This window comes from Pinus tabuliformis, chromosome 3_2 (genome assembly GCF_031772625.1).
Source record: "Pinus tabuliformis cultivar Carrire ecotype Pingquan chromosome 3_2, CPIR1, whole genome shotgun sequence".
In the NCBI taxonomy this organism is placed as follows: domain Eukaryota; kingdom Viridiplantae; phylum Streptophyta; class Pinopsida; order Pinales; family Pinaceae; genus Pinus; species Pinus tabuliformis.
The window spans coordinates 64,130,023-64,145,479 of NC_142302.1; the positions used below are offsets into that span (position 1 = coordinate 64,130,023).

At 39.8% G+C, this 15,457-nt stretch overlaps 2 protein-coding genes and 1 pseudogene across 2 annotated transcripts; 2 read left to right on the top strand and 1 right to left on the bottom strand.

The window, feature by feature from the left end:
* Positions 1 to 254: 254 nt before the first annotated feature.
* LOC149179856 (fatty acid elongase 3-like pseudogene) lies at positions 255 to 1,239 on the top strand (annotated as a pseudogene).
* A 148-nt stretch (positions 1,240 to 1,387) lies between these two features.
* Positions 1,388 to 7,765, top strand: LOC149179857 (fatty acid elongase 3-like). The gene is made up of 4 exons (XM_089415824.1): positions 1,388 to 1,884; positions 3,298 to 5,040; positions 5,828 to 7,378; positions 7,513 to 7,765. The coding sequence occupies exons 1-2, from the start codon at positions 1,684 to 1,686 to the stop codon at positions 3,982 to 3,984; spliced, it is 888 nt and encodes a 295-aa protein (XP_089271950.1). The 5' UTR covers positions 1,388 to 1,683; the 3' UTR covers positions 3,985 to 5,040; positions 5,828 to 7,378; positions 7,513 to 7,765.
* A 3,194-nt stretch (positions 7,766 to 10,959) lies between these two features.
* On the bottom strand, positions 10,960 to 11,592 carry LOC149179858 (putative disease resistance protein At5g63020). The gene has a single exon (XM_089413670.1). It carries the CDS (start codon positions 11,590 to 11,592, stop codon positions 10,960 to 10,962), a length of 633 nt encoding a protein of 210 aa, XP_089269796.1.
* Between the last annotated feature and the right edge of the window lie 3,865 nt (positions 11,593 to 15,457).

Genomic DNA, 15,457 nt, shown 5'->3' on the forward strand with positions numbered 1-15,457 from the left:
TATAAATATGTCTTCCTCCGAAGCAATCAATTGTGACATTATTTCATTAATTACGCCGTAAGGCGTTCCCTCTGGAATCAACACCCCCAGCTGCTAGCGTGGACGATTATGGACCATCGATTATCTATGTTAGACGATAGAAGCATCTTCTACCGTCAGATTAACCAGCAACTATACATACCTCCACGTGGTTACTAACTCCGGCGAAGATCGATACAGTTACATGGACACTCCTCCTGCTCTGTATCCTGCAGAGCCCGTGGCCACCATTCCTTGGGTATAGCGCCTGGTTTTCCTGATCTATCCACCAAAAGTTTAGGATTGATAGACTCAGCGCCTGATTTCGGAATGGTTTCATTCTCAAACCTGGCTCGGGATATCAGGTACTGGACAGCACAATATCCCACAATCACCCACTTTCAATGGAGCAGCACAAGCACCTGGGGGGCCTCCTGGCAGTTTTTGATCGCTGCAATGGTAAGTTATTTGCTCCTAACTGCAACTTTATGGCACATAATGAAGAAAAAAACATACCCAATTCGCCTTGGTCCTATTCCCGCAATTCACAACATGATAATACTCTCTCTTTCGGCTCTTATGGTGGTGGGTTCCTGGGAAGCTACAAGCCTTGAGATGGAAGAAACACGGTGGTTGTGGGGAAGGCCATATGCCTCTAAACAGTGGATATTCTGTTTCCCAATAGGTACGCGCCCAAAGGGAAGAGTCTTCTTCTGGTCGTATGTGTTTTATCTAAGCAAATTTTATGAATTCATGGACACCATTATCCTTGTTCTCAAAAAGAGGCCCTTGACCTTTCTTCATGTTTATCATCACGCAGTAGTGGTTGTAATGTGCTTTCTGTGGTTGGAGTATTCACAGTCCCTACAGGTGATTGCATTGATTACGAATGCATCAGTGCATACTCTGATGTATGCATACTATCTTCTGTGTAGCATTGGGTTCCAGCCTCCATGGAAGAAACCTGTCACGAATTGCCAGATTGTGCAGTTCTTGTTCAGTTTCTTGGTTTCCATTGTGTTTCTGTGGCTACATTTCACTGGGGATGGGTGTGCTGGAATGGGAGCTTGGATTTTTAATGCTCTGTTCAATGCATCTCTGTTAGTACTCTTTTTCAACTTCCATAAGCGGCAATACAGGAAAGGTAAAATGAGGGTAGGCGTAGCAAGGAAGGTGGAGTGACATTCAGATGGTGTTTTGTAGCAGAGGGCCCGTTCTCAACCCCCCATTTTAAAATTTGATCATGACAAGGACATGAACTTGTTGTCTAAATTTGATTATAACATTGACATGAGTTTGTGGTCTGATGGCAGTGTGGAAAATTAACCAAACGCAGGTCTCAAACCCCATCCTCAATACCGAGGAAGATTTTTGGGGTAACCAGTAACTGGACTTGGTATCCCTTGATCTTAGTGATGAGAGGGATAAATAAATGTCACAACTCCGGCGAAGATCGATATAGTTACATGGACGCTCCTTCTGCTCTGTATTTTGCAGAGCCCGTGGCCACCATTCCTTGGGTATAGCGCCTGGTTTTCCTGATCTATCCACCAAAAGTTTAGGATTGATAGACTCAGCGCCTGATTTCGGAATGGTTTCATTCTCAAACCTGGCTCGGGATATCAGGTACTGGACAACACAATATCTCACAATCACCCACTTTCAATGGAGCAGCACAAGCACCTGGGGGGCCTCCTGGCAATGTTTTCATTCTCAAACCTGGCTCGGGATATCAGGTACTGGACAGCACAATATCTCACAATCACCCACTTTCAATGGAGCAGCACAAGCACCTGGGGGGCCTCCTGGCAGTTTTTGATCGCTGCAATGGTAAGTTATTTGCTCCTAACTGCAACTTTATGGCACATAATGAAGAAAAAAACATACCCAATTCGCCTTGGTCCTATTCTCGCAATTCACAACATGATAATACTCTCTCTTTCGGCTCTTATGGTGGTGGGTTCCTGGGAAGCTACAAGCCTTGAGATGGAAGAAACACGGTGGTTGTAGGGAAGGCCATATGCCTCTAAACAGTGGATATTCTGTTTCCCAATAGGTACGCGCCCAAAGGGAAGAGTCTTCTTTTCAAAATAAAAATTAAATAAATTAACAACTTAGATCCCATGCGTCGTTCTGCTTTTTGCAATTATAAGGTTTTGTATCAGATGAGATTGTCGAGTGCGCAAACAGATCAATCGAATTGGACCTCTCGATGGACTCCCAGGTGCGGAATTTCAGGTAAGATTTTACAAACCCTATAGACCTGATCTTTCTTTCCCTTCCCATGTTTGTCATATCAGATCAATGGCCCTTTCTGAAACGGAAGGAACGATTTATAGCAGTTACAAAATGTTTATAGCGTGATCTATAAGCGAAGCTTTTCACAGTGCTGTGAGGTGTAAGTCTTTCCCTTCTTTTATTTTTCTCTGAATATTTGATTGTGTTTTGGCGGTGGATGGTCATTTGAGGAAACCAAGTTTTTCGATCCTCTGTCCAGCGTATAGAATGCATGATTAGGGCACCCGACCCTGGGTCGGTTCCAGTAGAGAATAGGCCAGATCCATCCATCCCATCTCTCTTTTTTAGCATATTTGTTTTAGGTGGGGTGCTTGGCAGCTGTTGTGCTTGTTATTTTTGCCTTCACATTTCATGGGCTTCATGAGCACAGGTTGGGTTGGCAATATGGGCAACAGCTGATGTTGATAGGTTGGCTCAGACTGAGAAGATGCCAGATCCGTCCATATCCTCTGTGTTAGTAATTTTGTTTTAAGCAGGGTGAGGGGACTAGAGTGCTGTGCAACCTTAGGGATCGTAGGTTCTATGATTAAGGATGCTCAAACCTAGGGAAAGACGTGGCTTGCAGATGTTGACCGAGTTCGTTTAAATGGTGTAATGGCATGCTGGCATTGTGATAGCATCTTTGTTATAAATGATCTGTAACAAGTTTAAGGGAAGTAATGTCCTCTATGATGCTATTTGGGTCACAATTTTTCAAGATTTTAAACATCTTTGATTGTTGTTGCAGGAAACAAGAAACTATTTGAGGTATTGGCCGAGTTGTGAAATCACGATCGCATTCCCTACTCGGAGGAAGGATCTGACACTGAGAAGTCCTTGTCACGAATTGCCAGATTGTGCAGTTCTTGTTCAGTTTCTTGGTTTCCATTGTGTTTCTGTGGCTACATTTCACTGGGGATGGGTGTGCTGGAATGGGAGCTTGGATTTTTAATGCTCTGTGCAATGGTAAGTTATTTGCTCCTAACTGCAACTTTATGGCACATAATGAAGAAAAAAACATACCCAATTCGCCTTGGTCCTATTCCCGCAATTCACAACATGATAATACTCTCTCTTTCGGCTCTTATGGTGGTGGGTTCCTGGGAAGCTACAAGCCTTGAGATGGAAGAAACACGGTGGTTGTGGGGAAGGCCATATGCCTCTAAACAGTGGATATTCTGTTTCCCAATAGGTACGCGCCCAAAGGGAAGAGTCTTCTTCTGGTCGTATGTGTTTTATCTAAGCAAATTTTATGAATTCATGGACACCATTATCCTTGTTTTCAAAAAGAGGCCCTTGACCTTTCTTCATGTTTATCATCACGCAGTAGTGGTTGTAATGTGCTTTCTGTGGTTGGAGTATTCACAGTCCCTACAAGTGATTGCATTGATTACGAATGCATCAGTGCATACTCTGATGTATGCATACTATCTTCTGTGTAGCATTGGGTTCCAGCCTCCATGCAAGAAACTTGTCACGAATTGCCAGATTGTGCAGTTCTTGTTCAGTTTCTTGGTTTCCATTGTGTTTCTGTGGCTACATTTCACTGGGGATGGGTGTGCTGGAATGGGAGCTTGGATTTTTAATGCTCTGTTCAATGCATCTCTGTTAGTACTTTTTTTCAACTTCCATAAGCGGCAATACAGGAAAGGTAAAATGAGGGTAGGCGTAGCAAGGAAGGTGGAGTGACATTCAGATGGTGTTTTGTAGCAGAGGGCCCGTTCTCAACCCCCCATTTTAAAATTTGATCATGACAAGGACATGAACTTGTTGTCTAAATTTGATTATAACATTGACATGAGTTTGTGGTTTGATGGCAGTGTGGAAAATTAACCAAACGCAGGTCTCAAACCCCATCCTCAATACCGAGGAAGATTTTTGGGGTAACCAGTAACTGGACTTGGTATCCCTTGATCTTAGTGATGAGAGGGATAAATAAATGTCACAACTCCGGCGAAGATCGATACAGTTACATGGACGCTCCTTCTGCTCTGTATCCTGCAGAGCCCGTGGCCACCATTCCTTGGGTATAGCGCCTGGTTTTCCTGATCTATCCACCAAAAGTTTAGGATTGATAGACTCAGCGCCTGATTTCGGAATGGTTTCATTCTCAAACCTGGCTCGGGATATCAGGTACTGGACAGCACAATATCTCACAATCACCCACTTTCAATGGAGCAGCACAAGCACCTGGGGGGCCTCCTGGCAATGGTTTCATTCTCAAACCTGGCTCGGGATATCAGGTACTGGACAGCACAATATCTCACAATCACCCACTTTCAATGGAGCAGCACAAGCACCTGGGGGGCCTCCTGGCAGTTTTTGATCGCTGCAATGGTAAGTTATTTGCTCCTAACTGCAACTTTATGGCACATAATGAAGAAAAAAACATACCCAATTCGCCTTGGTCCTATTCCCGCAATTCACAACATGATAATACTCTCTCTTTCGGCTCTTATGGTGGTGGGTTCCTGGGAAGCTACAAGCCTTGAGATGGAAGAAACACGGTGGTTGTGGGGAAGGCCATATGCCTCTAAACAGTGGATATTCTGTTTCCCAATAGGTACACGCCCAAAGGGAAGAGTCTTCTTTTCAAAATAAAAATTAAATAAATTAACAACTTAGATCCCATTCGTCGTTCTGCTTTTTGCAATTATAAGGTTTTGTATCAGATGAGATTGTCGAGTGCGCAAACAGATCAATCGAATTGGACCTCTCGATGGACTCCCAGGTGCGGAATTTCAGGTAAGATTTTACAAACCCTATAGACCTGATCTTTCTTTCCCTTCCCATGTTTGTCATATCAGATCAATGGTCCTTTCTGAAATGGAAGGAACGATTTATAGCAGTTACAAAATGTTTATAGCGTGATCTATAAGCGAAGCTTTTCACAGTGCTGTGAGGTGTAAGTCTTTCCCTTCTTTTATTTTTCTCTGAATATTTGATTGTGTTTTGGCGGTGGATGGTCATTTGAGGAAACCAAGTTTTTCGATCCTCTGTCCAGCGTATAGATTGCATGATTAGGGCACCCGACCCTGGGTCGGTTCCAGTAGAGAATAGGCCAGATCCATCCATCCCATCTCTCTTTTTTAGCATATTTGTTTTAGGTGGGGTGCTTGGCAGCTGTTGTGCTTGTTATTTTTGCCTTCACATTTCATGGGCATCATGAGCACGGGTTGGGTTGGCAATATGGGCAACAGCTGATGTGGATAGGTTGGCTCAGACTGAGAAGATGCCAGATCCGTCCATATCCTCTGTGTTAGTAATTTTGTTTTAAGCAGGGTGAGGGGACTAGAGTGCTGTGCAACCTTAGGGATCGTAGGTTCTGTGATTAAGGATGCTCAAACCTAGGGAAAGACGTGGCTTGCAGATGTTGACCGAGTTCGTTTAAATGGTGTAATGGCATGCTGGCATTGTGATAGCATCTTTGTTATAAATGATCTGTAACAAGTTTAAGGGCAGTAATGTCCTCTATGATGCTATTTGGGTCACAGTTTTTCAAGATTTTAAACATCGTTGATTGTTGTTGCAGGAAACAAGAAACTATTTGAGGTATTGGCCGAGTTGTGAAATCACGATCGCATTCCCTACTCGGAGGAAGGATCTGACGCTGAGAAGTCCATTGAAATACAACCCCTCTCTGGATAAGAAGCGTGGATGTTTGCAAGAATAGCTTTCAAAGAGGACCATGCTCCTATGGAGTTGGAATACTCTGTTGCGGACGAGTATAAATGTTTTCCTTTGGCATTAGACGCAGTATCCGCAGCCATGAAGGGCAAAAGATGTGTAGATGAATGGGAGATTTCTTTACCTTTGATTGAAACCCTCAGATCCATCTTTTACACACACTCATGCTCCCGTTGATCAAGACCTGTATCAGCGATTAAAATGGAGTTATGGTTCTTTGCCCCTTTCAAACGTCGAGATTTGCTTCTTCTCTTCTGCCATTCTTATGGGAGACGCAGATTCGATGTGGACAAATTAGTACAAATATAGATTGCCCAAGGGCTTGCTTTGAGCAAAAAAGAGAAACTATTTAATGGGCATGGCCATTGGGTGCAACTATGGAAATCTTCAGGGAGCTTATGGAAATCTTCAGGGAGCTCGTGGTTTGTTTCAGAATTTAAAAAATAAGGGGACTTAGGAAGTCAATAGGGCATGCCATCGAAGAACTCATGATAATGTTCTTCGTGATATGGCAATTTACATTTGAGTTCTTCACATAATGATTCAAGGGTTTGCCTCTAGAGATTGCTATATTTCTAGATTTCAATTATTTAATGCTTTCATTGTTTGCATATTTAGAATCATTCCCATCTCAGATTGGAGAGCTTGAAAATCTCAAGTTTCTTAATTTAAATGGACGCTTGAACTTATGGATGATTTCACATGAAATCTCTAAACTAAGCACTCTGTATTCAATAGTCAACTCCTGGATTAAGTGTAGAAACTGAAGCTTCTGCAAATGTTTGGAGTTTGAAGGGTCTCACAAACCTGTTACATCTGTTTGTCAAATATTAAACCAGGGAAAAGTCAGGAATTAAAGAAAGCATAATGGGGAATTGGCGGGAGAGGACGCACCTATGGTTGAAGTACAAGGAAAATTTATATGGGGTTTGGAGTTTGAAGGTTTCAGAAATCTGTCACATCTATTTGTCAAATATTAAACCAGGATAAAGTCAGGAATTAAAGAAAGCATAGTGGGGAATTGGCTGGAGATGACGCAGCTATGGTTGAAGTACAAGGAAAATTTATATGGGGTAATGAAAGATCTTCCCCAAAATATGGAGGACATCAACCAAGGAAAATTTATATGGGGTAATGAAGGATCTTCCCCAGGATATGGAGGACATGAAGAAGCTACCCAGTTTCATTATGGCTTGTTACCATGGGTATCAAACAATGGACTGTGGAATGATACTGCCCAAACTCTGTCCGTGTCTTGAACATGTATCATTGACCTTCGAAAAGATTTCCGACAGCCTTGGAGAAGCTACCCAATTTGAGTCACAGGAAACAATATTTTGCAAAGAGAATAACATGAAACTGCGCCTCCAACAATTATTCAGAAAACTGGGGAACTGTAAGTAACTGTAATTCTTATCCTTAAACTTTCATCTTTTTCTGTTATAAATGTGATGGTGGTTAAATGAATGTATAAGATTTTTAATATGTATGACCTTTTCTTATAAATTTTGGTTAACAATTGTTGTACAGGAAACCACGGTGGCGCTAATGGAGATGAGGAAGAAGAGCCACAGCATTCGAAAGAAGATCCTTGTGGCAATTGAGCTTAGCAGCAATGCCCTGCCTTGCGGGAAAACCTGAGAATTTCTCATTAGGTCCTTCTCTAGAGATATTCAATATTTGTCATGCTTGTATTAGTAAGTTGGCCTTATGAGAGGTGCATAACACAAAAATTGTGTACATTAGGAAAATTTCTTTCAACTTGGAATATTGTTTGAAGTTCATTTTATGGGGATGAGGCATTGCTCACTACCAAAGAGTCTGAATTTGCATGATTGAAAAGCGTTGCTTGGATGATGCTACATGCACATGTTTACAGAAGAAAACTAGTCTATGTGTTGCTTCTCTGTCAAACACGGATGTTAGATCTGATATAACTGTCACCATTCATAATTTGACATATGACTTGTCTGCATGGTCTGTCAGCATATATCCATTGCAAGAATGTGGCATTCAATACTGCAAAGGTGAGTTGGTTTTCCTTGGTTGCATGAAGGTTGATTGAATTGGCATTGAACTGTTACCCATCTAGCAGTGTTCTTAATCATCATTTTGTGTATTGCATAATCATCTTACATTTCTGAAAAGTTCTACTTTTGTATGGGGTAATTTTGCTGGGCTATGAAAGTGGTTATTATTAGGGGTCTGAGTGGTCAGGTGTTAAGATTTAGAAAGCGTGTGGTTGTCTATTGGTAGATAAAATTAGGACACCAAGCAAAAGTTATCAAGCAACCACAAATATGGTGTTAATATTTAGAAAGCGCGTAGTTATCACACGAAGCAACAGTGTGTGCTTTCCTTAAATATTTGCAACCAATTGATTAAGAAAGTTGAGGTAAACTCTCTTGCTGATTCATCATTGTATCACCTTTTATTGAGTACTTGCCACACTCCCTTTGCTGGTTTTTTTGTTTTGTCCAGTATATGTTGGTTGATTATTGTTCTGCTAATACTGTTGTCAATCTAGGAGTGTATCAGTAGTGAGTTTGTGTATTTCCCTGTTCTTTCTGATGGTCATAACATAAATTACGAAGAAAACATGAAATACTGTGATACTGTTGCGTAAACAATGAATGGGAATCAGTCCTGTAGTGTGCTTTGTTAGGTTTCAGATTCATTGTGTATACACTATATAGTCAACTAATTTAATGTATATATGAAGTACTGTTCCATTAACTTATTAAGTTATTTGTGAAGGGCAGTTGTTACTCTGTTCATGTAAATATCAGCAGTTGTCAGGTCTGAGGTGACTCCATTGTGAAATTATTTCACTGATTTGCTTCGGTACAACATGGCATCACATATTTAAGGAATTGTAGTTTTAACGACTCACTGAACATATTAAACCGCAGAACAAAAATTGATGATAATGGCAATAATGTGCTAGTGGTTTCATGAAAACTATATTAAATATGTATGCATAGTCTTTGATAAAGGGAGTGCATAGTCTGTCTGGGCGGTCTTGTATCTCTATTCAAGGTGGTAGTTTGTATATTTACCTGTTTTTTCTGATGGTAATAACATGAAATACTGTGATACTGATGAGTAAACAATGAATAGGAATCAGTCCTGTAGTGTGCTGTGTTAAGTTTCAGATTCATGGTGTATACACTATATAGTCAACTAATTTAATGTATATATGAAGTACTGTTCCATTAACTTATTAAGTTATTTATGGAGGGCAGTTGTTACACTGGTCATGTAAAATCAGCAGTTGTCAAGTCTGAGGTGACTCCATTGTGAAATTTTTTCGCTGATATGCTTCCGTACAACATGGCATCACATATTTAAGGAATTGTAGTTTTAACGACTCACTGAACATATTAAACTGCAGAACGATAATTGATGATAATGGCAATGATGTGCTAGTGGTTTCATGAAAACTATATTAAATATGTATGCAGTCTTTGATAAAGGGGAGTGCATAGTCTGTCTGGGGGGTCTTGTATCTCTATTCAAGGTGGTAATTAGAGGTGGATGAGTTTAGTTTGCATACGAGATTGAAGACCCTGATAGGCTATAACTAAAAACAGCCATACACAAAGCCAACAATGGTTCCAACATGGCTGTAATGGAGTCTAAATTATCTTGTGGCCTCGTACCTAATCTGGGTAACATCTTAACAGTATCACTATCTAGTTGGTTACGTTTTTGCTCAGAGTAATCCTGTTGACCCGGAATATCTCTAAATCATCCTCATTGGATCCAACAAAGTCACTCTATGAAGGGTTGAATAGTAAAATTCCATAGCCCTCCTCTGTATGCCCTGAAGAGAGGGCATGCCCTTCTCATTCAAGTTTTATAGTACCATAGATCAAAGGGTACACTGTGCTATAGCATGCAGCTGAGAGAGCATACATAAAAGAACAGTGTGTGGGAAGTACCCCTGAGTCTCACACTGATAAACTCATATTGGGTTTGGGTTGTTGTTATTGATTCACTGTTTTCCATACATTTGGCATGTAACATTAAATAAAAGCGTGGAAAGTTTGCATTGGGCCTCACTTTAAATGTCCAACATATGCCTCACTGATTTGCTATAGGGTATGACAGATGTGGCCAGATTTGACTGCCAAGGCCAAGGAAGCAAGTATTGATGTGATTAGAAGTTATGTATTCTGGAATGGGCATGAACCAAAAGAAAGCACTTTATGTTTCATTTACTATCGTACAAGTAATAAATATCAATTCTCAAATGTTTGGGTTTGTTTTTTTCTATGTTGTAAGGAATTTGTCCGTAGAAACACCGATGTAACTTGTGTCTCTGAGTTCCTGGGTTTTTGGATCCTTAAGAAATATCCTCAAATTATTGGGGACTTGCTGGCCGTCCACTTGTACATTCTTTACCTTTATGAGACACAAGGTGTAGTTTGAATGCACATATACTCAAATTATTGGGGACTTGCTGGCCGTCCACTTGTACATTCTTTACCTTTATGAGACACAAGGTGTAGGTTTGAATGCACATATACAGGATCCTCAATTTTCTACAATCCCAACTTCTTGTGCTTCATAGAATTAATGAAACTATAGGAGCTCAATTCTGTTCCATTGATAAAGAGCTTGCCACTTGTGATAGCATACGAGTGGCAAGTCGTTGCAAATAAACACCATTTGCCCCATGACAAGTCCTCCATTTAAATGAGTTCATTGTCCTCCTTTCATCCAAAACTGATGTCTACAAAATCTTCTAACCGAGCAACGAAACAAGCAAATTCTTCCTTTGCATCAATTTGTAAAGAAGTACAACCTTTGAAAGAATTTTTTCACTCCATTGGCCACGTTCTTATGTTGGGTCTTCCTCTTCCCATTGCTTTGAGCAATGAATTTTTTATCATAAAATTTTGGATTTAGAGGATGTGTGAAAGTGTGCAATGGAGTGTTAAAAGCCATTCCACTTTGTAACAATGATGTACTTCACATGCTCCACAAAATTAAAATCAATAAAAGAGCTAAAGCATCTTGTGTAATAATTTCCTTAGTTTTCTCAACCATGGTATTTATGTTTGCTGGCAGATTTCCATATAAATAGCACAATTGCAGGTCAGCATCCTCATAGCCGAGTGCATCATAACTCAACCTAACACAATTGTACACACTGTCCACGTTTGGCAGCCTTTGGACAGCCCATTCCCACTGTTGTGGATGAGTACTCCCGGCCATTGCCCTGCCAACCACTTTGATAGCGAGGGGAAGCCCTCTGCACCTTTTACACACAAGCTTGGCTTTTCCCTCTTCTATGTTTGCTGGCAGATTTCCATTATTATATGGAAAAGTGTGACAAGCAAACAACTTCCAACTCTCATCTTCCGACAAGTCCTCCATTGTTATTGTGTATTTATTTGCGACACCTGTTTTTAAGAGTGCAGCGCGAACCCTGGAACTGACAATGACTTTGGAGGTGGAGTAGTTCCTTACAGGGCACAGTACACCTAATTCCTCTAACAATTCTGCAGCATTGCATCCCCATACATCATCTAATAACAAAATAAACTCGGTGCTCTGGTGCACTGTCTGATTCAACCATCGCTTTACCTCTTCTTCGTTCATATTTTCGCCCAAATTTACATTTTTTGTGTGGCTATTTGGGTGCGGAGTGCATTTCTAAGACTTGTAAAAGAGGGACTTTGGGAAACAGTGAGCCAAAGTAATAAACCATCCTTAGAATTACTGCGTACCTTTTGGCTATTGAAGAGCGTCTTCAAAAGAAGAGTTTTTCCAGATCCACCCTTGCCAACAACACCAGCTTTTCGAGAATCGAAAATGCTTTATCCCGTCCCACTATAAGGGGCTCTTCGATCAATTTCATCTTTGCAGAGCCTGTTGGAACAACAGGGCCATGGGAAGTACTTGAAGAAGAAGAGCTCATTGCACCAAAATTCACCATACAACCAACTTTCCCTTTTATCTCACAATTGGGAATATCTCTTTGTAATTTCTTCCATGTCTACCATAGACATTGCCATCACTTCTACATTAGTGTTCTCTCTAGTTCCTATATTTCTTATTGGACAACCAAAAATTCTTACTTTCTGAAGTGTCTTCAGATCCATATAACTCTCTGGTAATATATTTAATGTTGTACGTGCCATTATATTAAATATTTTAAGTGAAGCCATTGCACCTTTCTCTATTACAGGCAACTCCTTTAATGTAGGTAGCCAAGCAAGAGAAAATGTTTCCAGAAGAGGAAATACTCCTTTGTGACCAAACTCTGTTGGAAACAAACTTACTCTAGGACATTCAATGATCTCCAATTGCCTCAAACCCTTGAGTTTATGTAGATCCAGCATGCCAGGGTTGATTAAATTTCGAAAGTCAATTAAATAGTCAAAAGTTTTAAAGCTGTTGACTAGATTTGTAGAGTAAGTGAAATAGTCAAAAGGCGCTTTAAGTGACTGCCAGAATCAAAGGTTGTTTCCGAATGAGCACAAGCTAGCAGAGCCGCTCGTGATATTTCCGGAGGCGTTTATCGAGGTGGAGGAATTGCCTGGACCGCCAAAAGTGGTCGGAATCCGGGCAAAAAAATTTCAAAAAATTTCATAAATCCTTCACTTTGAAGATATCCCCGTTGGAATCTCCCTGAAACATAACATATGATAAAAAAAAAATCAATAAAGAAACAAAATCGCATAAACTTTTGACTTCTTTCTTCTATGCTATTGTTTCTCATCATTGCCTTACGGCGTTTTCTTTGCAACATGTGGTGCAAATGCTAGTTATGTTAGGGTCCGCCATATCTATAAAAGTTGTGATCCTCAATCTAGGGACAATGTACTCCATATGCATCATAACTTCTTGCCCATAAACTAATCTGAAGGGTGTCTAACCTGTCAAATTTTTGCATGTGGTCCAAAAGTATATTTCTAAAAACTTATGGATGTATTTCTTAAAAGTTGTAACCACCACTCTAGAAAATATAGCAGGGGCATTCTTTAATCCAAAAGGCATTACTGTTTATTGATATGAGCCCCATTCTATAGCAAATGTGGTCTTATGACGATCTTCAGGTGCAATCCTAAACTAATGATAACATGAAAATCCATCTATAAATTAGTAAGCTTCCAGATCTCCTACAATGTCTAGTACTTCATCTATGAAAGGGGTAAGGAAGGGATCATGTAAACATGCATCATTCAACTTCCTCATATCAACATAGATCCTAATTTCTCCTTGAGTCTTCTTCTCTTGCACCACCATAGGACTCACCCATTCTGATTCTTCTACTGGTTCAATAATTCTTGTTTCTATCATCTTATCAAGCTCTATATTTACTTTCTCCTTATACTTCGGGTTCAACCTGTAAGGTCTTTGTTTGATTGGCTTCACATCAGGCTTAAGGGGAATCTTCATGACTCCTAGATCTCCTATTATACCCTTCATCTCTGAAAACTTGGTGGGAAACAATTCTTGGTATTCATGAAGTAACTCTGTAACTTTACTGACTGTCTCTTCATCCCAATAGTCTCCTATTGTTACAAACTTAGGTTCCTTCTCTGATCCTATATTCACCTTCTTGGTCTTCAGTGGCTTCATTATATCTGGTATTTATGGGCCAAGTCTAATTACTTCGCTTTATCCTTCTGATTCTTGCATGTCGATGTTGTGAGAATATTCTTCTTCATTTGCAGTAAGGTTATAACATTCCAATGCATTTTCTATCTGTGCATCCCAATCAGGTTGTTGCCATGTTAGTGGGGTTACATTCTCAAAGATCTTCTTCTTAACTATCTGAAGGGACAAATCTATGTATGGGAAATCATCCTTAAAGTTGAATGTTAATATGAATCCATCAACCATGTCTTCACAGTTCATGTTACCATGTCGAAGCTCTATCTCTAGGTACCAGTACTTAGGGATTGTCTCTAATGTATGAATGAATCCATGTACCCATTCTTGTTGTGGATTCTCCTTCCATTCTGTAGTGCATAGTTGGATATGCTTCCTAGGATTAGTTTCACCATCATATTTGATATCTATATGTCCAAACCTTATCCACATCACTCTTCAATATTGTTTCCAGCCTTCTATATTCTTCTTGTGTGCATTCCACCATATAGCAAGGGTAGCTTTAAGAGCTATATCCAAGGCTAACAACCTTTGATTTTTAGGAACTTGTTCTTCATATTCATCAAGAAAAGTATTTACATCACCTAAATCATCATAAGAAGGTAGGTTACATACCTCATATATCATATAGAAAACTGATTTAGTAATTCTTGCACATCGTCTTGTGGATACTTCATGAAATCTATTCTGTTAGTTTTCCAACTCTTCTTCTTAGTTTGAGGTACGAATACTATCATGCTCCCAACTCAACTTGCCTTCTATAGTAGGGTTAACAAAATCGCGTTCCTTTATTGTCATTTGATAGATATTGTCTATATCAGCTGTGCAATATTCTTCTTTGATTGGTTCTATGTATCTTACTCCTTCTGAGGGATCTAAGGGAACAATTACTCTTACATTGTTTCCTTCAAATATCATTTGTCTCTTCTTTATATTAATTATGGCCATATTATCAAATTCCCAGTCAATTCCAAGCAATGTAGGGTAAGGGTTGTTGTCATTGACGATCTCTATTACTTCAAAATCAGCAATAGTGTGAACTCCTTCAATATCTACTGTGACACCTGGTAGTCTTCCTAGAGGGAAGATCTTTTGTTGATTTTCCATCCTTAACTGAATAGGTGACCATTGTAGCTTTGGCTTACCCATTAATTCCCATGTCTACTTCGTCAAGACATTAGCATCAGATCCTAGATCCAAAATAATTTGATCCATCTCATATACTCTTATCTACACACTAAGCCTCATCTCTCTTATGGTTCCTTTTTTTTAATCCAAATTATTAACTATGCGCATATCACTTCGTAGTGTTTCTTTGGATGCACAGGAATCTATCAACTCCTGAAGCCCTTCTATAGCCTTTTGATCTCTTAATAATTTCATACAAGTCTGCAAAAAAGACTTTAAAATACCTGCTTGATTTTCTAAATCCCAGCCTTGCTTCGAAGCTCGATCATGTGTCGAAGCTCGGTCTCGTGTTGAAGTTGATGACATGTTGCAAATACTTATCTGATCGGGCTATGTGCACTATATGTCGAAGCTCCAACATCCATAAAACTTCACTTTACTTCCCTAAATACCTCTTTTTATTTCTGAATATAAAAAACGAGAACTTTCTCAGCAGTTTTTATAACCCATGTACTTTCATATTCTTTCTTCTCATCTGTATTATCACTTCCGATCACAACTCCACTTTTAGTGACAATACTAATTCGAGGTTCGTCAATACTCCTTTCAACAACCATCATTTGAATATTCTGTGTCAGCTGCTAATTTATTTTTTCTTGCATATTTTCCATAAGTACAAGGCATTCTTCAATTACATGGTCAAATGATTTACATTACT